General features: G+C 44.0%; 1 protein-coding gene across 2 annotated transcripts; it reads left to right on the top strand.

Moving 5' to 3' along the window:
* Positions 1-109: 109 nt before the first annotated feature.
* On the top strand, positions 110-13730 carry C1GALT1 (core 1 synthase, glycoprotein-N-acetylgalactosamine 3-beta-galactosyltransferase 1). 2 transcript variants are annotated; one of them, XM_074150918.1, is made up of 4 exons: positions 110-236; positions 5820-6059; positions 6989-7656; positions 9221-13730. In XM_074150918.1, exons 2-4 carry the CDS (start codon positions 5837-5839, stop codon positions 9428-9430), a joined length of 1101 nt encoding a protein of 366 aa, XP_074007019.1. In that variant the 5' UTR covers positions 110-236; positions 5820-5836; the 3' UTR covers positions 9431-13730. The 2 variants fall into 2 exon arrangements, with proteins under 2 accessions (XP_074007019.1, XP_074007020.1); XM_074150919.1 differs by lacking the exon at positions 110-236 and having other exon boundaries at positions 5819-6059; positions 9221-13196.
* Positions 13731-22521: the final 8791 nt, after the last annotated feature.

Here is a 22521-nt window from a genome sequence, read left to right as displayed (position 1 = left end):
AATGCGCCTGCCGGGCCCGGCCACGCCCCTTCAGCGCCCTCCACCCAATGAGCATGCGGCAGAGGCGGGGAAGGGGGCGGGGCCAGGGAGCCCCACACCCACCCCCGCCGCTCCGTGGGGGTGCGCAGCGCGCGGCGGCGGCGCGATGGTGCCGGTGTCAGTGGCGGCGCGTGGCGGCGGCCTCCCCCCCCTCTGCGCGCGGCCAACGGCTGCCTGCGGCCCGCGCGGCTGAGGAGGTGAGCGGGGAGCGGGCGGCGCTGAGGGGGCGGCGGCGGGGCCCGGGCCAGGCCGGGCCGTCGGTGAGGAGAGGCCGTGGGGGAGGCAGGCAGGCCCCTGAAGGGCATCGCCCCGTCTGGGGAGGCGAGGTGAAGGAAGGTGCCTCCCTGCGGTGACGGGGCGGGAGGGAGGTGGCCGGGGCGGTGCGTGTCAGCCCGGCGGCGGCGAGAAAGGTGCCCGCAGGAGCCGCGGTTTGTGGGGACAGCAGGTGCCTGGGCTGTCAGGAGAGGCTCCGAAGGAAGGGCGGGCGGTGTCTCCTCGGGAGACGGCGAGTCCCTCGGAGCGGCAGCGGAGGGAGGAAGGTGCATTCTGGAGTGGGGGGAGTCGCTCGGTGCTCCCCAGCCGTCGCCTCCTGCTCCTCGTAACGGGGACTTCCTGGACTGACGTCGCAGTTCTCTTTAGTAAGTTAGTAGAGGTCTAGAAAGCCTCTGCGTGCGTTGGACGCGGTGACTTGTTGCTGAAAGAGGATGTCAGCGGCTGGAATGAGGAAGGAGGTTGCCAGGATCCCTCTCCCCTCTCACGTTGGTGCACATCTCGTTTGGGTGCTGTTGCTGGCCACCTGGACCAACGTACTTTGCTGCCGTTGTCTAGATTTTTTGGGTAGAACAACCAAGAGGTTTTGGTGGAAGAAGTTCCTCTCCAAAGAAATGCTTACAACGTTAGATTTGAAAAAAAAAATACAATGACTTTTTAAAAGGGAAAAATATAATCTATGCTTAGTTGATAGGAAACTGCAGCAGTTCACGGTAATCCGTGATACAGGCAACATTAGCGAGTTTTGAATATAGCTTCATTTTAGAACCATATGAATATGTGCATATATAGCTTCTAGAAATAATGGGATTTAGTGAGCAGAAGGCCTTTATTGGGCATTGCACAGCTAACTGTGTTTTATACGTTTTGACTTTAATTATTCTGATGTGTTGCTCAACTGTTAAGTACATGGTAGCAGAGATCAATTTCATTGCTAATTATGCAGCTCTCAGAGGACATTTACATTCTGTTTCACGCTGGGGCCTCAGCGCATGAATCCCTTCCTCGCTTCATAAGTAAGGGATACAAGGGAGAGCCAGCTGTGCGGGTAGGCTAGCCATATTTCTCATAGTTAATTTATCAAATCTTAAAGTGATTGTGGAATGATATTGGGATTAAACAGGTACAAAAAATATCTAGAATTCTGTCCTGCATTCCGTAAATTTCAAAATCTCAGGTTTGGGTTTGCTGGGGTTTTTGTTGTTGTTGTTGAATGTCTTTCCTCTTGAAATAAATTCAGAAAGTTACATGGTCTGAGTTTGTTTAAAAGTATCAATTTTAAAGGTGGCTTGATTTGGGTTTTTTGAGGGGTGGAGGCAAGCTCCAGTATCATATATTCCTATTGCGTGGGGATTCCCTAAATTTGCTTTGGATTAGGAAGGTGACCTTACCCCCTGTTGAATGAGCTAGCGGAGCGAGACCAGTATTTTAGATTATGTGTTAAAAGGCTCATCACCAGGACCACACAGTGGGGTGGGGGGACCCCATGAATCTCGTCAGAGGAAGCAGCCCCTGGTTCCGTCACCGGGGAGCCATCAGCCCCATTACCTGGGCACGACAGGCATAGAGATGAGTCAACAGAAAGCTGTTCTCTGGGACAGTTTACAAGATTGAGGGGGGAAACTATCTACAGAATATGGGACATATTATGGAGTGCAGGAGAAGAGCATCCTGTGATTGTACAGAACCTATTATGGGATGCTCAGGGGAGGGACCAAAGGGAGGAAACAAGGTGGTTTGGGGAGGAACAGGTATGGGGCATAAAAGGGCCTGGTGACTTGTGAACAAATGGCTGGTCAGTATGTTTGGCCGTGCCCTGTGCCAGATTACCACAGCCTGTCCCCTTTCCTCAGTAAGCTCCATTTCTAACTGTTTTTCTGGAAGAGGGGACTCTTTGCTGTATTCCTGTGTGTATGCTGAGGTCTAAGTGCCAGCAACTGGAGTGGTACCATAAGTTAAAGGGACCTCTGCGTCTGGTGTGCCAGCAACTGGAGAAACTGGAGTGACTGAGGGTCTAAAATGCCAGCAACCAGAGTGGAGGCCATGAGTCATCGAGGCTTTATGTCTGCAGTGCCAGTAACTGGGGAGACCAGAGAGCATGTGTATTGTCTTGGCAAGTATACCAGTGTGTGGTGGCTAGTGATATCACACAGGACTAGCCAGTGAGTAGGACAAGAGGTTTCGGAGCCAGGTTTTGAGGCAGCTTTAAGTGTGGGACAGGTACTAGTGAGATCAGAGGGTCTTCAGTTTGGCAATAGGAGAGTTCAGGAGGTCCAAGCCAGCTACTGGAGGGACTGCAAGATCTGTGAGTCATTTTGGAGGCTCTGAGCGAGGCAACTGGAGACAAAAGGATCCAAGGGCCGGTTACTGAGTAAACTGAGTGTTTAAGGCGATTGCTGGGGGATCATGGTACGCCTGTGGAGAGCTCTGTGTGTGTATCTGGACCTGGGGATGTGGAGTCACAGCAGCCTTGTCTCCATTGGGCTGCCGCGTTCGGCAGCCCCTAACACAGGAAAATTACTTTTTCTGTCAGTTTGAAGATGCAGAAATCATTGACTCTTATAACTTAAATTTGGAGCCAAATCTACAGTGAATGTTGTGATATAATTTTAAAACATTTGTTGGTCTTCTTGATGTGAATAGGGCTACCTACATGAATATCTAAATAGATCTATTTGTTTAAGCTGCCATGATTGAGCAGTGGAGCATGATTTAAATTTAAACCTGGACTTTTGTTGTAGGTGATTTTTTTTTTAAAGTAGTGTTTGGTTTTTAACTCAACAGATGTAAAAACAGAAATAAAACTGGGAATCTTTTAGTGACCTGGTAGGTTGTGCACTTGCCTTTTCCCTCTCTGTATGTCACAGAATCATAGCATCACAGAATGGTTTGGGTTGGAAGGGACTGTTAAAGATGATCTAGTCCAATCCCCTGCCATGGGCAGGGACATCTTTCACTACACCGGGTTGCTCAGCACTTAGACGTTTTGCTTGTCTTGCCCCTGAATAAATCCCTGTATAGAAAAGAATGTCAACAAAGCGTCTGAGTGGGGATGCTTGTCATAATCGGAACTGACCTTCCCTTTAGACATTTTCTGGTTCTAGTTTAATGCTGTAGAATTCCATTGTTTTCGCTGGGAAGTTAAAAGACTGTACTTATGTCAAATATCAAGGTAATGTAAAAAATGAAGATTTCTGCCCTGTTTACTGATGGAGTTTATAAACATAAGGATACACATGTATATAGTGGTCCAGTCTGTTGATACAAAATTGATAGAACAATGAGCAGATTATTTTAGATTGAAAACTGTAACTAGAACCATTTCATATCAAATATGAAGTGCATCTGTCCCTACCTGCTCCCAAAAATCCTCTTTGCTTGTGGAATACTGCCAAATGAACTTCTGATTTCCAAATGTGATGAATGCACTTTTTTATCTTTTAACATTTCCAGTACACTTAAAGGTTTTTTCCTAAAGAATCTAACTGAACGTAATTCCGTAGTTTAATAAGCAGCAGTTATTTTCAAGTGCTTTTCTTTTCTTCTCTGCCAGCAAGAGTAATTTTAACAGCTGTTAGAGCAGATAACTGAAATTGTATGGCAAAGAGACAACTAATATTGAAAAGTGGAACAATGGAGACTTTTACTTCTAGAAGGTGCTGTAGCAATGCTGTGTGCACGCATGGATTTTTATTTATTCCCCCTTTAATATGCTGAAGGAAGGCATTGTTTTATTCTGGCCCTCTCCCTTTGTGTATTGCAAATTTTGAGGGGACTTTCTGGTGATAGATGAGGAAAGTGAAAACAAAAATAATCATTTTAGTACAGTGGGTACTTTTCATTGTCACAGGCTGCTTGTGCATATAGGCTTGTTCTTAAATGTTTTGGGGTTTAGCTTTATTTTATTTTTTATTTTTTTGGAAGGCACCTCATCTAAGTCCTCATATTTTCTTCCCAAATTAGTGGCTTATAAGAAAATAAAGCTGGAAACCAAGTCATTTTTCCAAGGCCTGGGTCACAAATGATAATAGAGCCAATTTTATACTCTACGGTGCATTATCTAAAGGCAATCGTTAGTCTCCACCAAGATGTAGTGCTGAATTGAGGGAATACAATGTATGATTAGAAAATTGTATAATGTGCTTTTTCATATTAAAGCGCTAAAGAGCGCTTAGACAGAGAGAAAACTGGTATTTGGAGCACGTGTTGCTGCGAAGTGATTAATTTGCTTGGAGACACTCTATTTCCAATAGACTCTGCATAGCCAATGAGGGAAGTGGGTGCAGGCTGAATGAGTTGTTTTGGTGGCTGCAGCTCTTTCCTGATCGATGGTTTTCATCAATGCTCCCCTACATTCCATAATTTTCTTTTTTTGGCTCCCTAACTAACTAAATTGGGTCCTGCCCAGTGACGTTAAGAATGATCCTAACGGAGGGAACATCATCAACTTGTTTGTAAGGCTCTGGCTTGAATCCAGGATATATTTTCACACTCAATGTTTTTGTAGTTTAGTCATGAATTATTAGAAAATGTCTCAACCCTTTGCAAAGATTAAAAGGCCTCGAGCTTCAACAGCCTGAAATTGGTTTGCAAGGGTTTAATATATAAAAATTCACGCTTGTTTCGGATGTATAAAGCTTGCTTTATTCAGGCGTAGATGCTGGTTTTGTTTAATTTTATAAAAATGGTTGCCAAATCCTTCAGTTTTTGAGGAGCAAGGGTGTGGCTGAAGTGAAGGGTGTTTTTTATTCCTGAAATACAAGGTTTCTGATGTGTAGAAGAGGCCTTGAGGCTAATGTGTTTTCTTCTCCTCTCCCTCCACATGCCTTTTAAAATCGGGCATTTCTGTATGAAAATTCAGATGTTGTCTTACTCTTTCTTCTGCAAGTTTACCCTCAGTACTTCCTAAAAGTGGAAGGAAAACTGCCCTACTTTAAGAGTAGAATTGCTTTTATAATTCTTAAAAATCTGCTTGTGTTTGACATCTGTTAAAGAATTCCTGTAATAGACTTACTCTTGGAGTTTAAGTCCATCTCATGACCATATTGTATTTTGACCTGTAGATTGTCCTTTGATCATCATCTTTTAGCTTTGTAAAAGACTTGGGTATTACATTTTAAAGCACGTATTTTTGGGGACGAAGAGAACAAAGTGAACATCTATTTAAATTTTATGATTAAGGTATTGCACTTTAAATGTAAACATTCTCGTATAAATATAATTAATGGGTTTTTAGGTACAGTCACTGTTGTGATTTCTGACCTTTATATTTTAAGCTGAAAGAATATATGATAGCCCTTTTTTGCTAAATTTATCAATGGTTGTACAATTTTATGTGAATATTTGTGTTGCCCTTGTACTTAAACTTCCATGCAAGCCCAGGGGAGCTGAATCTGAGCTAGAACTGAGATCTCTACTTCCAGAGATGTAGTCCTTGATTTCTTCCTGTAGATTTGATTTCTGCGTTAAGCGGCTTTAAGTTTAAGGTGTTTTTCATTTGTTTTTGACAGTGTATCACCTTCAGGAGATGGCCTCTTCTAAGTCTTGGATGAACCTTCTAACCTTCACTTTTGGATCAGCGATAGGGTTTTTTGTATGCTATCTTCTGTTCAGCATTATACTAGAAGAACAGGTTAAGATCCAGCCTCACATCCTTCACAATGATCCACACGGTCAACACTCGGCAGATATCGATAACAATCAGCTGCAAGGACAAATGAATTTTAATGCAGACTCTGGACAGCATAAAGGTATTTTGTTACGCCTGACTAATTAAATAATATCCTCCCTTTTCATGCATTGCAAAATGCTGCTTTCTTCACTGCCAAGAATTTGTATGAATCCTTTTCTTTCACTTTCCCCGTGTTCAGGTTACATCTAAATAATTTTTTTTCTCCTGAGGCCTACTGAATGGTGGTTTTCTTTCTTTACAATTTTATTACAGTAATGATTTTTTTCCTTAGAGCCCAAGTGTTTGTCCAGCTTCTGTATCCAGGCTTGTTTGGAGCAGGAATTTCTCAAATGAAGTACTGACGTCTAATGGTGGTTTTGCTAAGCAGAGATATTTGCTAGTGCTGCAGGTGTGGCTGAAATGCTTTTTAGCTTCAAGAAGCTAATTTAATTTCAAGAAGCCAATTCTAACTTTTGATCTAGCTTCTCTTTCCTTCAAAAATACATTGCTGTTTTAGAAATATTTATTAGGTTTTGTTACACATATCTATATGGATATTATATATACATATATATGTATATTATATATACAACAGAGCTTGTTAGCTTTTAAATTGTGTTCGTTGTGAATGGCAAAAATATTCAGCTTTTTAATTTTCGTTAGTCCTCCAAGACCATAAAGAGGTTGCCTCCAAACAGTTTTTATACTCATATCGAGGTTTTTTAAAGCCATACTTCCCTGAACAGATAACCATTTTGATATGGCTCTTATGCTCTCCTTTATCCTGTGAAGTTGGAGTAGCTTTAAGAATTTTGGTTTCTGGGTTTTGGGAGTCTTGTTTGTTTTCTTCCTAAATCTAACATCAGTTTCATTAACTGGTACATTTGGAAGCAAATGCCTCTTTTCTCTCTGATCTAGAAACGGAATGTCTGGGGGGAAGTTGCTCTTACGTTTGTTTTGCAATGAAGTCTAATGGAACTTTTTTTTGGAACTTTACTCTTTTTTTAGATGAGAATAAAAATATTGCAGAGGGACTGTATCAGAAGGTGAAAATACTGTGTTGGGTCATGACTGGACCTCAAAATCTCGAAAAGAAAGCCAAGCATGTTAAGGCCACTTGGGCCCAACGTTGTAATAAAGTACTTTTTATGAGCTCTGAGGAAAATAAAGACTTCCCAACTGTGGGCCTAGAAACCAAAGAAGGCAGGGACCAACTGTACTGGAAGACTATTAAAGCTTTTCAATATGTATATGACCATTATTTTGATGATGCTGATTGGTTTATGAAAGCAGATGATGATACATATGTTATATTGGACAATTTGAGGTGGCTTCTTTCAAAATACAGTCCTGAACAGCCAATATACTTCGGAAGAAGGTTTAAGCCTTACGTGAAACAGGGCTACATGAGTGGCGGAGCAGGATACGTTCTGAGCAAAGAAGCTCTGAAGAGATTTGTTGCTGCGTTTAAAACGAACAAATGCTCTCACAGTTCCTCTATTGAAGACCTCGCACTCGGAAAATGCATGGAGATCATTAATGTGGAAGCAGGAGATTCTAGGGATACAAGTGGTAGAGAAACCTTTCATCCCTTTGTTCCAGAACATCATTTAATCAGAGGATACCTACCGAAAACATTCTGGTACTGGAATTACAATTATTATCCTGCTGTAGAGGTAAGTCCTTAGGAACCTGGTACCTATTTTATAGAGTGTATCTGATAATGTGTATGAATGTGTATGATGTGTGAATTAGCAGTTTCATAACAACTCAACATATTTTAGAAAAGAAGATTTTGTGATTCCCAAATCACAAAAGATTCCCACATCACATCTAAGAGATTTCCGAGTTCCTGAAGGGGCTGTTGGTTGATGGTACGCGCCCCTGTGCTGCCTGCTGAGCTTTTCCCCTGCAACTGTGGAAATGTGCTGCAATATATTTCCCTTATCACTGATAACTGTGGGCAGTGTTGACTTGATAGCTGCCCTGCCCTCACTTTTTTATTGAAGGTTGTTAAAATGTACATGTAAATGAATTACGTTGAAAAGATTATAGAAGAGTAAATGTTGAGTGAAATAAAAGCATGACCCAAACACGGAAATATGATTAGATTTCCTTCTGTAATTGTTTTGGACTCTCGTCTACCTTCTGTAGAAGCGGAGGCAAAGCGTGACAGCTGGCAAAGCTGATTTTTTAAAAATTATTTTGTTGTAGCAACAAAAAGGAGCATTTACAAGCTGAAACATTCTTACTGCAAGAACTTTAGTTTGTCCTTTGTGTTTCACATCTGAAATCTCCAGTTTTAAAAAAAAAAAAAAAAAAAACGCAGGGAGAGGGGAGCAGGGCGCTGCTTGGAATTAAAGCGATCTGAAAGTATTCTGCATTTGATGTTCATATGATCTGTGATGTGACTTCTTTGTTAGGATTATAATCTCATTTTTAAAGATATTATTTTTCAGCAAGCTTTGAGATCAGTGTAAGTGGCTGAAATCAAGGATAGGATGTGGGATTTTTTTACACAGTAAAGCTGGAAAAACACCCTAAACTTTAATTCTTTGATAGACTCTTTTCATTTTGAAGCATCTATTTTATACTTGTATTCAGCGGCTAGAGCATTTCTGTAGCTTAAACTAGCTACGATAGTGTATTAATTAGCGTCAGGATGCAGCAGCTTTAGGTACAGTTGCAGTTCATGGGTGGATGAGCTGTGGACGGTTATCTCCATAATTGATGCAGTGGTGGTGGGGATCTAGAATGGAAATCGCACATTTGATCCTGTCGTATTGGTGTTTGGAGAGAGACTTCTTGGTATCCAAACTAAGCTTTGTTGGTCAAACTTAGTAAGTATTGAAAGAAGAACAATATGTAAATATATGTAAATGTATGTAAATACAATGCATTTAGATTTGCTTGCTGTTTCTTGGTTTTATTTAAGCACCAACATAAAAAAAGAAGAATGGAAAAGCAAAAAACCTCTGACATTAATGAGGGCAGCTAGTTTGTTCACAGGCTTGACTGCAGAAGCAAAAGACTTTGTCCAACTTTATTTTGGAAAGATGCTTTGGCAGATATGCCTTATACTTTTTGTTTGCCAACATTAAGTTTTGCAGTATATGACTGAGTGATGATAGTGAATTTCTTACCATGACGTCAAGTACGTGTTTGAATTTTTCCTGGATCTTTAATCCAGGCCATGCTTTGCAATTTTTGCTGATTATTTTGATTTGTTTTGTCTTTTAGGGTCCCGGATGCTGCTCCGATCTTGCAGTTTCATTCCACTATGTTGATTCTGTGACTATGTATCATTTAGAATATTTGATTTATCATCTCCGTCCATATGGGTATTTGTATCGGTACAATCCTGATTTGTCAAAGAATCCAGAAGAACAGAGCAAAAATGAAGCACTGGAGGGTAATCAAAAGCTAAAGCAGAAAATTTCTGAGAATTAGTTGGACTTTGAAGAAAACTACAAGAAGCCAGTACAATGAATAAGAGTCTCCTCAAACTCCTGCATGAAGCTTGTGGACTGAAACTACTTGTGGAGATTCTTATTTCCAAAATCACGTTGGCAGTACTTCCTGTCACTGTCTGTGTCCACCAGAGCCCAGTGCTGGCTCTGACTGTTTGGAGTAGCGTGACCTTGCAGCCCTGCTCATGAAGATTTGGGGCCCTAAAGCTGTGAAATAGGAGGTCGTTCTGGTACACTAATATCTGGAAGAAGTTGTATTAAAAAAAACATCTGGATGGGTTCAAAGATAATCATACAGTATTTCTGTTCCTTTTTCTGTTCTCGTCTGGTTCCTTCCAGATGTTCTGTTGGGTCAGTTCGAATATTAACAGTCGGATGCTGCACAGTCAGATACTTCATGATGGCTTTCTCTAATATTCTCAATATCTTGAAGTTCCTGTCTGTACTTTGCCCTTTAAGGAAGGGCGAGGCGTGACAATAGTCTCAAGTGTGCTTTGCCTTAACGACAGACTGGTTATTCTGAATAGGCAGAGATCCGCCCAAAAAATCCACCTGAATTGTTTCAGAAATGGAATTCACTGCTATGAATTATTTGAAATTTTATTTTTAAGTCTCTATTGTACAAAACAATATGAAGTTGGATCGCTACTGTTTTAGGGAGAAACCCAGAAATAGGTTTAAATGGCTGAGGTCATACAAGCTGCTTATATATTTGCCTGTGGCTTTTTTTTGGTAGTAACTTACCCCGTTGGTTGAGTGGATATAAAAATTCATCTCAGAATTTCTCAGCATAAGATAAGGCAGATGCTTTTTGAAACAGAAGTCTCTCTTCTATCACACCCTCCATGTGAACCAGAAAGAATAGTACCTTAGCGAAGTTACAATGGCATTATAATAACTTGGTTATGGCCAGTATTATAATTAGTTTGTTTCCATTTAGTTTTCACATCACTATATTTGAGATTGTGGAGTTACTTTATTCCTTAAAAATTTACAGATACAAACAAGTCTTGTTTTAAAACTGCAGCAAAGCAAATTTGACTGCTTCCCCACACACCTAAAGTACTTCATTTCACTTTTCTGAACACTTTTTTTTTTTAACTCCGCTTTTAAAATTTCTTCTGTATCTGCTTCTTGTTACCTGTTTCACAACAAGGTGTTAAATGATCCTTATTTCACTCTTTTTGAAGCTGAAGCATGTAGTTATTCACGTAAGCCAGCCTGAATGCAGGAATCTTTCAAAGTGCATTAATTTCTCCGCTGCATTATGAGTATTTCTGCCTCTTAACTGAAAACACTTTCTTGGTGTGGGACAAAATAGGTGTTTTAATTACTGAACAATTTTCAGAGGCCAAGCCTGTGTTCTATACGGTTTAATGTAAAACTTTCTGGTTTTCTCTTTTTCAAATGGAGTGAGTAGCAGTATGGGGGGATGGGGTTAAGCCCGAGATGGAGTGTGTCTTTATTCCACACTTTGAACAAAAGGTTCTTCATCTTTTTATCACTTTTCACCTTCATCATATTGATGAATTTGGACATAACCTAATTACCTCCAGTCATTGTTTTGGAAAGGGCACATACTGGTAGCCGACAGCCTTATTTACTGCTGCTGTCCTTCAGGATGTTCCTGGAAGAGGGTGTTACCATAAAGTACTGGAATTTTTTTCCCAAAGATAGTTTGTGTACAGATTGGGGTTCTAGCTGTTATCCAACAGGAGAGAGTCCTGACTTCCTTTCTGACCGTTGCTCTGTGGCATGATGGCGATTGCTGAAACATCTCACGGGGCTGAAATATAACTCACATCTTCTCTGCCTAAATATAGACTGGGTTCATAGATCAAGTATTAGTTAAAGGAGTAGTTTCTGCAGGGTTAAATCTGCTGGCCTTTTATGAGCAAGACTGCCTCAAGTATTGAAATGGACACGAGCTTTATTTTATGTTAATTGACTTAAGTAGAAAATTATAACTGTATTTTCTCAAAAAAGGAAAAAGTCTCCAGTTTGCTGTAGTCAGAGGATGCTCGTCCAGCAGAGAATGGGCCATGCTGAGAGTCGCTTCCTTCTCTGAGCTAGGTGCTTATCCCATGTGCAACATAAACCAGTAATAATTGAGAAACCCATATAATATTGATAAATCCAGCGGCATTGTTCAAACACGCAATTAAAATTTCCTGGAATACTTCAGGAAGTTTATAAAACGCAATCAAGATCCCAGTTTAATCTCTTTGTAAATTCAGCCCGTGTAGAGGATGAACTGAACTACTGGGCTGTTGCTTTATTCCTGCTTTCTTCCTCACTTCATCCCGGGGGATTGAAAGATTTTGTACCACAATAGGCAGAACTAATCCTGCGTATTTTATGCAGGTTTGTGTCCTGTGTTTGCCCTGTGAAGTAACATCATCTCCTCTTTGTGTTCTTTACTATCCTGACTATCCCGTTTGCGGGTTTTCGATTTCATCGTGTGTAAGCCTCGGGTGGAGGAGAGGCAGGAGGTGGTGAGATGTTTGAGCTCCTCCACAGGTTGGTGGCTGAGGTGGGAAATCAAACCAGCCTCCGCTGGGCTCAGGGTGAAGCCTTTTCTCAGTAGCGGTTCTCATTATTCTCCGGTGCCCAGCTGGGGCTGCTGGGTTTAGCAGAGCCCGGCAGGAATGTCCCTGTTCACAAAACATGCAGCACCTCACGGGGAATGGAGAAAGAAAGGGCCAAGTTCCATTTCTTGAGGGAATAAGGCTGAGAACATACCACCGTGTGATAAGTAGGTGGCCTGTCTGGAGAAATAAGAATAGCCTTTTCTTCAAACATCTATTCTCGCTTTGTTTTCAAGTGTCCTTGTTCTTAGGCCTCTGAATCTATTTCGTTTGCCTCTCTAACAGCACTGCAAAGAAATTCTTTTTTTCCTTCCAGACAAGCTAGAGAAGTGTTGGTTTTTACATTGTGTGATTATAACAGAGGACTGTTGTTCTCTGTCGCATTGTGTTGCCGTAACAATGAGCTGATACCTCGGAAATAATCGGTTTGTATCTCACTCCCTTCCAGAGCTTCAGCAGACAAGATTGGAATGTGAACAGTTGGTATTGTTTTCATGTCCAATATTACACTACTGTCAGTAGTTTGTTATTTCACTCTCAGGTCTCTGTGCTTTGAGAAAGTATTTATTGGCGTTGAGTATTTCTGCAGCCCGAGGAGGCTGCTGTGTTTCAGGTGGGTGGACTTTTCTGAAGCGCAGTGACACAGGCTCTCTGAGGCTGTACCCGTTATTGCTCCCTGGGTTTGGGGTTTGCTTCTGAAAGAGGTTTCTTAATTCTATAAAACCTAAAAGCTTCCATTGGCGCTGGAGTGATTTAAATGACCCACCAACAAATTTTGAACTGGTTTTCTTGGAAGTACTCAGCAGCGGTTGTTTGCTCTTGGATGTGGGAATGTCTCTTCGTGTAAGAATACCATTTGAACCTTGGGCTAAGTGGTTTTTAGTTCAGAGAGAATGCGAATGCCAAGAAGGTACCTTCTGATCACTGCTCCTGATCAGTCGATAGTATTAATCTCTGCAGAAAAAGTCCAATTTGAATCTTCTTTCACGCTAATTAATTTTTGCAGTCGATATTGGTCTTATTGAAGCAGTGAAACGCTGGTGATGTCAGCACCATCCCTCATCTTGCAGAAGCTCTCTTCCCAGTACCTGTTGCCTTTAAGGACACTTTCTCTGGTTTCCTTTGGTCGGGGTATATATTAAAAATCACTTTTTCTTCACGTGTTGCCATTTGTTCTGTTACTTCCAGAAGTCTGGATTTTAGTGAGCAGCGGATAGACCTCTTATAACCAGTTTGCCCTCTGAGCAGGTGGATTTGTCTTTGTACGACAGCAAAGTGCGGGTTATTTCTCCGATGTACCCACTACTGATGTTGACAGTGAACATAGATCCCTCAGTACAGGACCACTCGGAAAGGCAATTTTGTCCTTTTTCTGCCAAGAGAAACTTCTGTGGAACTCAACAAGTGTAACTTGCTTTGTTTTACCATATTGTATTTAAAATACTCCACAAATGTCATTAATGCTGTAAGAGAATTGCCTGTTGCTGCTGGGCAGTGTGCTCCACTTCAAACCTGTGAATGGTTCACTGCAGTTATAGGTAGTTGTGTCCCTCATGGCAGGTATGAGTTGGTGACTTGTCTGGAATGATCACCATAAGGATTTATTTCTTAAATACCTTCTTTAAAGTGCCTTTGACCAATTTTTAGCATCAAAATTGAGTTGAGAATTGAATAAATAAAATAAGTTATCTGATACCCAGTTCATGTCTGTCCTCATTGACCCTTCCTGTGTGCCAGCAGCAGAGCAGAGCGGCACAATTTAATGCAACAAAAACATTCTTACTTTTTTCTTGGGTGTGTACTGGAGAGTCGAAAGCATTCTCACACTTGCTGTGGTTTACGTTGTTATATTTATGCTCTCAACAAATAGCAAGCTACTTGGAAAACAAAGGTGGTATTTTTTTAAAGTGTAAAATCAATCCTAAGCGCTAGATCCACATGAGCAGCCTCTCATTTCTGCATTGTTCTGATTTTTCAGTGTCTCCACCTCGTTACAGAGTCCGGAGTGACCTGACTGTAGCTGATACCTCAAAGATAAAGCAAACCGTTCAGAATTAGCTATCTTTTTTAAAAAGGAATTTGTTCTTTCAGTGAAACTCTTACTTTTGCACCCCCCACTCCCCTTTAAGATTTAAATGTGCTTTCTAACCTGGCTTTCTGCTATTCCTGCAGAATATTATTCAGCGGTAAAGAATATTCCACGTAGGCAGATGGGAGGTGTCTTTAGGTAGGGAACGTTGGTTGTTGGTAGGCACAAGCAGGGCACAGCTGTGTTTCATTAGTTTAAGTAAGGTAACAGACCCTGCTAGTATTAACCTGGATTAATTAACTCTTTCATTTCCAAGTGCAGGCAGTGTGTGACAGCCCGTCTAAGCGTGCTCCGCAGGCAGACTGGTTTAGCTAAGGAACCACAGCCGACTGACCAGCGGAGAAAAGCTCTTCTCTGAAGTTTCAGGCAGAGGTTACCCTTTTATGTGATGCTGCTGTGACTTCCCACTGTCGGGATCAAACCAGATCCAGCAAATTGCAGGGTGACGGGAGGACTGGAGCGGAACAAAAACTCCAGCTACTACTCTGGAGAAAAATCATTTCGTAAGTGTGGATTTGCTTTGCTTGCTTTTTTTTTTTTTTTTAATCAGACTCTGCATATTAGATTACCAGAAGTTGGAATATCATCAAATGAAGGTAAGCTCTGGTAACCTGCTCGCTTTTGGAAAGCTTCACTGGCTCACAGGAATTTTCCTACAGTTCTCTCTGCGCTGGTGTGAACTAAAAAGAAAAATTTATGTGAATATCTTCCACCTGTGGACTGTCAAGGTTCTAAGCTGTGGGGAAGATGAGCCTGCGTCTTGCTGATTCCAGCTCACGCTGCAAAATATTTAACGGTCTTTTCTCCTTTTTGACAAAGTTTCACCTTAATGGGGCCCTTCTGTGGGTTCTAGGAGTTTGGTGGCGAGTTCCACTTGGGAGTGTGAAAACGACAGTGATCTGTCTGGTATCACGGGCTCCTCAAAAAGCACTGACTCTGAGAACTACATGAGGAATAAGAAAATCTGAGCCCTGCAGTGAACACTTTCATTGTTCCACGTGTAAAATAATTTAAGATAGACATGGGAAAACAGCTGGGTCATGGGATCTCACTCCTAGGCGTTAGGCTGGTATTCGGCATTTATAAAGGAAACTTCTCTTATTTTTCACTTCTGCACAGAGAGCTTTTGCAAAGCTGAGTGGCAACAGTTTCAAATTTAGATCTGAAAAGAGATGGGAGGAATGGGAATTTCCTCCCATCTCTTTGGGGAGTTTGGCAGGAATGAAGACAGGCTGAGAAGTTGGGAAGGTTCAGCCTGGAGAAGAGAAGGCTCCGGGGAGACCTTATAACGGCCTTCCAGTACCTAAAGGGGCTCCAGGAGAGATGGGGAGGGACTCTGGATCAGGGAGGGGAGCCATAGGACAAGGGGGAACAGTTTTAAACTGAAAGAGGGGAGATTGAGATGAGATCTCAGGAAGAAATTCTTTGCTGTGAGGGTGGTGAGAGCCTGGCCCAGGTTGCCCAGAGAAGCTGTGGCTGCCCCATCCCTGGAGGGGTTCAAGGCCAGGTTGGATGGGGCTTGGAGCAACCTGGTGTGGTGGGAGGTGTCCCTGCCCAGGGCAGAGGAGTTGGAATTGGATCATCTTTAAGGTCCCTTCCAAATCTAACCATTCTATGATTCCATGATTCTATGAATGTTAAATAAAAAGCTGACATAGCAGCTTGCTCATTCCCTTTCATCTCAACCCTAAAACTTGCACAGGTGCCTACGCTTGCAGCCCAGTTCTTCAGTTGGACAAACCCAAACTGTGGTGTGTGGGAACCCATCGCTTTGGCATCTTGGAGTCAAAAAGGCTGGTTTGTTGCTTTGAATTTCTAACCTGGAATTTCTAACCTTTGAATTTCTAAGCTTCCAGGAGCTCCTTGCCCTCTGCCGATTTCTTTCCTCTCCTTGGGACAAAATCCCAACTCGCTGCGAGGAAAGGAGCTCTGTCAGCAACTCCAGTCGCCCGAGGAACTGGACCAGCCTCCTGCTGCCACTGCTTCCCGCTTCCACCCTGTGTTTTCCATGTTCCCCAGCAGCTCTGGATCCTGCACAGTCGCAGGTAGTCAAGGTCCTGACTCTTCTTTTTCTAAGAATCAATCAAAAAGACTTAGAAATTAATGTGCAGCCTTTAGAACCTTGGATGATGATTATCTTTTTCCTTCCACTGTCCCACTGTGGGACTGATTCCTGGTTAAGAATTCAAGTGTTGTACTGTTAAATGCCCCCTCTCCCTGGAGATGCAGAACATCAAGTTTAAGACAAATGTTAACTTAGGGCCAAATCCTGAGTACTTGGTAAAAATCAAAACAAATAGATATGTCTCCGTAATTATTATTTTTTTGAAATTAATGCTGTCTCCAGTCTCCTTGTTGTACTCTATTTAGGGGTAGGACGGTGTTATTAAATGCCTGTTCTCAGGCTATTCCATCTCAAGTGGCTGTAAACCAGAGCCTGTATCCATCCTGGATTTGTAGCCCAGATGAGCACTCCGCAGGGATTAATCATAAATCGTATGAAAATCACCCCCAAGGATCTGAAGTTTTCCATAGCACAGAAGAGTTCCTCACCAGCGCCAGCAGTTTGCGTATTTACCATTGAAAAGAGCAGGTTTTGCAAATTCTGCTGTAGAATCTGAAATATAATTAGTGTTTGGAGGATGGGGAGGGTAATGGTGTCCAGAACCAGTTCTCAAACACCGTTGAGAAAAGCAAACCCTGCTGTTGACAACCTGGCAGTGCTGCCACCTGAACAATGAAACCTTTGTTCCTGTTTGTCCACGTTACCCCAATTTTTAGCCAGGAGTGGGCGGTGTCTGTTTACCTGGATTAGAACATTGTTTCTCAGTCTAATCAACAGCATCCTGCTTCTGAAGTACTTCCCCGTCAGCTGCCTTGACGTGTCTCAGCTTGAGCTCTGCCAGCTCCCAAAGCTGCCTTTCACGTGTCTTCTTCAGACTCATTTGAGTCAATATTTCTTGAAAGGCATTGGCCGTGTTTTCATTTGAGGTCGGCTTCCCGATCTCTAAATGCAGAAGTTGCTCTATCAAACGTAGATCTGAATGTCCACAAATTCACACCGATCCCAGCGGGAGAGGTCTCGGGCATCAGCTGGATCTTCTGCCTTTAAAACCATCGTTGCAAAAGTAGCTTTTGGGTCTTATGAGTCACTGTACAACTGCTCATACTTTCTCCAGGAGAATGGGATTCACAGACCCTTTATTATTTCGTATAATCCTATTGTAATTGCTGAAAAATCCCTCTGTAAATGCAGTTATGCCACTCCAGGCTTTGGCCAGAGCTTCTGGTTCACGGAGCTTTCGGCAACACCCAGTGAAAACCAGTACCTTACGGATGGGAGTGGCTCTCTGGTTGGGCCTTTCCTGCACTCATCAGTCCTGCAGCAAAGAGTTCCGGGATTGCTGAATGGTTTTTTGGGGAGTCCCGAGTCATGGATTTCAGGTATATTTTCAGCAAAGCATTTTAAAAGGTCCTATCAAGCTGCCGCCCCCGGCGCTCCGTCCTCGTCAGCCTCGAAGGAGCAGAGGGAGCACGAGTTACTCGTATGGGTAGCATCTGGGGGTTTTACCCCTGAAATCACTGTAAAATGAAGAAACTGTGACAAATGTTTAACAGCATGGAAAAAATGAAAGCGTGGTTGGGAAAAGGATGTATTTGCTGTGCCCTACAAAGGCCAAATATATTTGTGGGATGGATGACTGGATGTCTCCTGTCTCCCCCAGGAGAGAGTGGGAAAGCTCCTGCAGCATATAAATGAACCCAAAATGTTAGCTGCTCCCATGGCTTTTGCAATTAAACAAAGGTTAATTACTCGTGTTCAGCTGGATCACTTGGTGTTTGGACTTCCCTGGGATATTGGCCTGTATGTGGGAGTGCAGAGGCTCAAGTAACCCAATCCCACCTTGAGGCTGACTCTCCTCTGAGCGGGAATCCTGGATGGACTCGGCGACTTCTGCGGTCCTACCGGAATTATCCCACAACCCTAAAATCTTCTGTCAGCTTTGCAGGGAGATGTTTTCCCTTCGGCTCCTCCGGGTCCCGTTGGTCCCTGCTGCTGCTTTGTAGCCCGCAGGGCCTCTGCCTGGCCACCGGCAAGGCTGGATCGTGTCCATCTCATCCTTCTTGCCTCTTCACCTTCTCCCTTTCCTTCCAGAGAAGTTCTGCTTCCTTGTGGAAGTTCTGCTTATCATTCTGAGTGGTGCTACACACAACCATCTCTTCTCTGTCCCATTTTCTAGAAGGGTAACTAAGACTCTCCTGTTTCATGTCAGGACTAATGTGTACCATTTCCGTCAGGTGGGGAAGGGACTGTTCGTATCGTTTAAGCGTATATCTCTAAGTGACTGACTGTAGGCTGAGCCTCTCCTCCTGATGGTGTATCCCGGTTAACGCACACAGGGTTTTACGGGTGTAAAATTTCCCTTCTCTCCCCCTTCCCGTGCAATGGCTGTGCCTGTTTCCTCCCGAACTCAGAGATCGCGTTTCCTTGGTTTGCAGAGCTGGAAGATTAACTCTGCCCTTGGCACGGTTCCTTTCTCTGTTAACAAAAGCTTCTAATCTCCGGTAGCCAGCAGGTAGCTGCTATTAAAAATGCCATAAAAAATGATTATAGGCAATGTGAGCACAGGATCCCAAACGGTTTTTCCCACGTGGAAGCAATAAAGGGGAGGCTGTGCCGCCTGCCCCACCTGCGCCTCACTTAAGCCCCAGGCTTAGGAATAACTTAATTCCTAAAAATAAATAATTCTTAAAAGGCAAATACATGAAGAACAGGAAACAAGTGCAACAAGGCAGGAAAGGCTTTCTCTCGATGCTCGGTTCCGCATTACGCAGATATTCAGCATCTCGCCACTGCTCCACAAATCCATCTGTTCCGTGTTCGAGGCGGAAGGAAGCTGGGTGAAGAAAACAGAGTTATAGAAACGCAGCCAGTATCTAAAAGCCCTACACCAACACCTGCAGGAGGAGATGTCGCCACAAAGGCTTGTCACCCACCGAGAACCAGCTGGCGAGCGCCCGAGGAGGGTGGAGAAGGAGCCCAAGGTGCTGCCAGCACGGCCTGAGTGCAAGATTCAGCACATGCCTGAGAGCCAGAACCAGCCTGACGCCGTGGCTGGAATGAGTTTTATATCACAAATAACTTCTAGATCTGATGCTGCCCTCTGCCATTGGGGCTGTTCCAATAGCACCATCCAAAAGCAGAGACCAAAATCATAGAATCACAGAATTGCCCAGGTTGGACGGGACCTTTCACATCATCGAGTCCAACCATCGACCCAACGCTGACAAAAACCATCACTAACCCATGTCCCTCAGCGCCACGTCTGCCCGGCTTTTAAATCCCTCCAGGGATGGGGACTCAACCACTGCCCTGGGCAGCCTGTTCCAAGGCTTAATAATAACCCTTTCCGTGTAAAAATTGTTCCTAATATCCATCCTAAACCTCCCCTGGTGCAACTTGAGGCCATTTCCTCTTGTCCCATCCCCTGTGATTTGGGAGAAGAGACCGACCCCCCCCTGGCTACACCCTCCTTTCAGGGAGTTGGAGAGAGCGAGAAGGTCTCCCCTCAGCCTCCTTTTCTCCAGGCTGAACATCCCCAGCTCCCTCAGCCTCTCCTCACAAGACTTGTGCTCCAGACCCCTCACCAGCTCCGTTGCCCTTCTCTGGACCCGCTCCAGCACCTCAGTGTCCCTCCTGCAGTGATAGCCCCAAAACTGGACCCCTCGACTCCATTCTCAGCCCTCCTGCACCTCCCTGCTCACCAGCTCAGGAGCTCTGGAGCTCTCAGGTCACCGGGGTGAGTGATCCAGCTCCCAGTAAAAGCTGCTTCTGTGCAATAGCTTCATTTCCAGCAGGACACATTCTCCCCCTGGTTTTGTACTGGAGATGATAACACCTTGGGCCGTGACTTCCCTGGGAGCTTGGCTTTCCAGAAGGCACTCCTGGGCTTGATATTTATTGCTAGAAATGTGCTGTTTCAGCAGCATTGCAAGGGTTACAGATGCAGCGGGAGCGCTGCGAGAGGCTCCTTGGTTACGGGGTACGTGGCTCTTTGGCTTTTATACCACAGGATAGAGCATAAGGGCCCTTTTTATAGCCGTGTTCCTGCTTCGGTGTAAATACCTGATCCCCGCAACGCTCCCTATCTGGTTTGCTCAACATTCTGTTTACGCAACGTCCTGTTTAAACATCAGCCCTGCGACAACTTATAAAGGTGTTGGAGAGCCCGAGGAGCAGGAGGTAGCCACGGTGGCCAGCAGAAAAATGTCGGTTTTGTGAAACCAATCAAGAGGGGACTGAAAAGTCCTCAACCGGCTCCTGCTGCTGAGCCAAGTTTTGCAAGTTGTTACTTCGATGTGATTTAAAAGAGAAAACAACCACCTGTTGATTTCTCACTGGGTTTGTTTTCTAGAGGGGTTCGGTTGTTTTCCTGCTGGTGGCACTGCAGGACAAAGCCGTAGTCCTCGGGGCCCTCCCTGGAGCTGGGATTCCTTTCTGCTGACGTGACAAGTTCTGTGACGCTTGACTCGGGGACCAGAACAACCACCTCACCCCGCGTTAAACCTAAATCACTGATGTGGACTTTAACTTATTTCAGGGCACTTTCCTTGTGTGAGTTTTCTCCTCTCAAAAAGCAACCTGTTTATGAACTGTGAACTAATCCCGCGCATCGCTCAGTGTGCCAAAAAAACAGGTCAAGAAAAGCCTGACATATGACTACTCAATTACACAGAATCACAGAATCACATGGGATTGGAAGGCACCTCTGGAGATCATCCAGTCCAACCCCCTGCCAGAGCAGGGTCACCCAGAGCAGGTCCCACAGGAACGTGTCCAGGTGGGTTTGAATGTCTCCAGAGAAGGAGACTCCACCACCTCTCTGGGCAGCCTTTTCCAGGGCTCTGCCACCCTCACAGGAAAGAAGTTCCTCCTCATGTTTAGGTGGAACTTCTCATGTTCCAGTTTGTGCCCGTTCCCTCTTGTCCTGTCACTGGGCACCACTGGAAAAAGACCGGCCCCATCCTCCTGACACCCACCCTTGAAGTATTTATAGGCGTTGATCAGATCCCCCCTCAGCCTTCTCTTGTCCAGACTAAAAAGACCCAAGTCCCTCAGCCTTTCCTCATCAGAGAGATGTTCTAGTCCCCTCATCATCCTTGTAGCCCTCTGCTGTACCCTCTCCAGCAGTTCCCTGTCCTTCTTGAACTGGGGAGCCCAGAACTGGACCCAGTGCTCCAGATGTAATGATTCCAAATGGAATAATTCCAAATTCTCAAGGCTCCTGCTCAGGCAATCATTTGTGCTCACACAGATCCACCTGGATGCTCTGGAATACCCAGCGAGTGCCGTGACTTTTGGTTGATCACGTCAGCCGGTGCAGCCAGAAGGAAAAATTGAAGATTTCCATTTGCAAAGGGGCTATTCCCTTGGGGCAGAGCGCGGTTCTGCCTCCAGCATCCTCCTCCTCCTCGGCGCCTTCTCCACTTATTGCAGAGAGTTGTGTGTGTTGGCAGCCTGTGCCCCAAGGAACTGATGACGGGCGCCGTTCTGGGGTGTGCAGCCTGAGGGACCCCCAGCCGCAGCTCTCTGGGGGCCATATCGGGAGAAATATTAATTTTCACAACCGGATTTTGTACGTGAATCTCATTATACTTGAATTAATTGGAAAATACAGCCTTTCTGGTCGGCAGAAATCTATTTTACCTATTAATTTACGGTGGATTTTCTCCTTTGAGAAATCACCGGGCGCTTGGGAGTTGCCCTGAATGAAATAAGAAGTAACCGAAACTGCCAATTACGTCCCGATGGTAATTGAGAAGAATTCTGGGCTATTTGCTCACCATGGAAAAATTGCTACTAACTGCCCCCAGCCTCCCTCCCCGCCCCGTACCCAGGGGCTTTTTGTGAATTATTTTTCATTTATTTACTGCTCTGGCAGGTTATTTTTCTGTATTCTGAGAGCTTTTAGCTGCTGAGGGAGGAGCATCAGCCCCAACGCTTCCAGCAGCTCCTCAGCTGAGGTTGCAGCAATTTTAGAGTTAATCCAAAACTCTTTTGGGGGTTCAACTCACATGTTGAGCCTTGTGGTTGCCCAAACTTATCAAAACTCTTCTCTACCGTTATTTTTACAACAAGGAATGGTTTTCTTTGTGTCCCAGCCATGCCAGATGGTGGAGAGATTCGCTTTGCCATCCCAATAAAATGCAAATATCTCCCTCCCGCCTCCCTGTCCACACGCAGGGAGGGTGCAGGGGCTGAAAGCAGAGGCTGTGAGACGAGGAGAGCTCACGGGTTCTTCCTTTTGTCTTAGAAAATTGCTCTAAAACAGGTCTTACGTACTGTTAGAAAGCCAAAATACAGCCTTTATGGATGGCATTTTAAGAGCCTCG

The sequence above is a fragment of the Numenius arquata genome, chromosome 7 (genome assembly GCF_964106895.1).
Source record: "Numenius arquata chromosome 7, bNumArq3.hap1.1, whole genome shotgun sequence".
Lineage (NCBI taxonomy): Eukaryota > Metazoa > Chordata > Aves > Charadriiformes > Scolopacidae > Numenius > Numenius arquata.
The sequence above is the reverse complement of the archived record's forward strand: the minus strand, read 5'-3'. Positions and strand labels throughout refer to the sequence as shown.